Source organism: Bison bison, unplaced genomic scaffold (genome assembly GCF_000754665.1).
Source record: "Bison bison bison isolate TAMUID 2011002044 unplaced genomic scaffold, Bison_UMD1.0 scf7180017864365, whole genome shotgun sequence".
Taxonomy (NCBI): domain Eukaryota; kingdom Metazoa; phylum Chordata; class Mammalia; order Artiodactyla; family Bovidae; genus Bison; species Bison bison.
Window position 1 is genome coordinate 860,652 of NW_011494937.1, and position 824 is coordinate 861,475.

The 824-nt window shown below is 66.4% G+C and overlaps 1 protein-coding gene across 1 annotated transcript in view; it reads right to left on the reverse strand.

Annotated features, from left to right (window-relative positions):
* The window catches only part of TECR (trans-2,3-enoyl-CoA reductase), a 28,769-nt gene that overhangs the window by 1,834 nt on the left and 26,111 nt on the right, over positions 1-824 (reverse strand). Inside the window, exons 3-5 of the mRNA XM_010855510.1 lie at positions 526-577; positions 178-222; positions 14-83 (exon numbers count right to left, since the gene is read on the reverse strand). Coding sequence (XP_010853812.1) covers positions 14-83; positions 178-222; positions 526-577 — 167 coding nt within the window. The remainder of the gene's footprint in view (positions 1-13; positions 84-177; positions 223-525; positions 578-824) is intronic.

The window sequence follows — 824 nt, forward strand, 5'->3', positions numbered from 1 at the left end:
GGCAAGTCCCTGAAGGATGAGTGTGGCCGTGGTGCCCACGGGCAGCTTCTGCAGGACATCCTCATCCTTCAGGGACTTGCCCTCTGAGGAGAGTTGGGCCAGAGCTCAGGGGCTGCTGGGCCTTCACCCACAGCCACCCTGGAGCCCGGGGGCAGCCCAGCAGACAGCTGTACTCACTGGGGTCCAGGCGGAGGGACTGGCGGGCGGGGGAACACTGTGGGTCTGTAGGGAGAGTGGGGTGTCATGGCACACAGCCTGGTGGGCTCCTCTGGGCCCCGGTGTGGCTCCAGGACACGGACCGGAAGCGCAGGAATAGCGGGATGTTGTCCTTCCGGAAGCCCTGCAAGGGCGTTCCTGCGGGTGGCCACAGGGGGGCGGCGGCCCCAGGCCAGCCCCGAGAGGCTTGGGCCACACCAGGGGCATCTCTGCAGGGCCTTGAGGGAGAGGCAGGCAGGATGGGGTCCCACCTGGAGGCCCCTGCCCAGAGCGGTCACAGGGGGCCGTGTGTCTGGGCCCTGGACTTACGGGTCTTGGTGAAAAGGTTCTTGATCTCGGCAATGGTGGCTTGGGGCTCCACCTGGGGGAAGCACAGGCCGGAGACAAGTCAGCTGTGGCAGGGAGTTTGGAGGGCCAGGGGCCCAGGATCTCTCTTGGTGAGGTGGGATGGACTGGGGTCCTAGGCAACTGCTATGGGAGGGGGAGGGTTGGAGACCAGGCCCCCCAACCCATCCAGCGGACACCACAGCCATGGGCCGGAAGGCCATTTTAACCAGGCAGCCAGGACGCCTCTGGACCAGCTGGGGGATGGTGTGAGCATGGAAGCC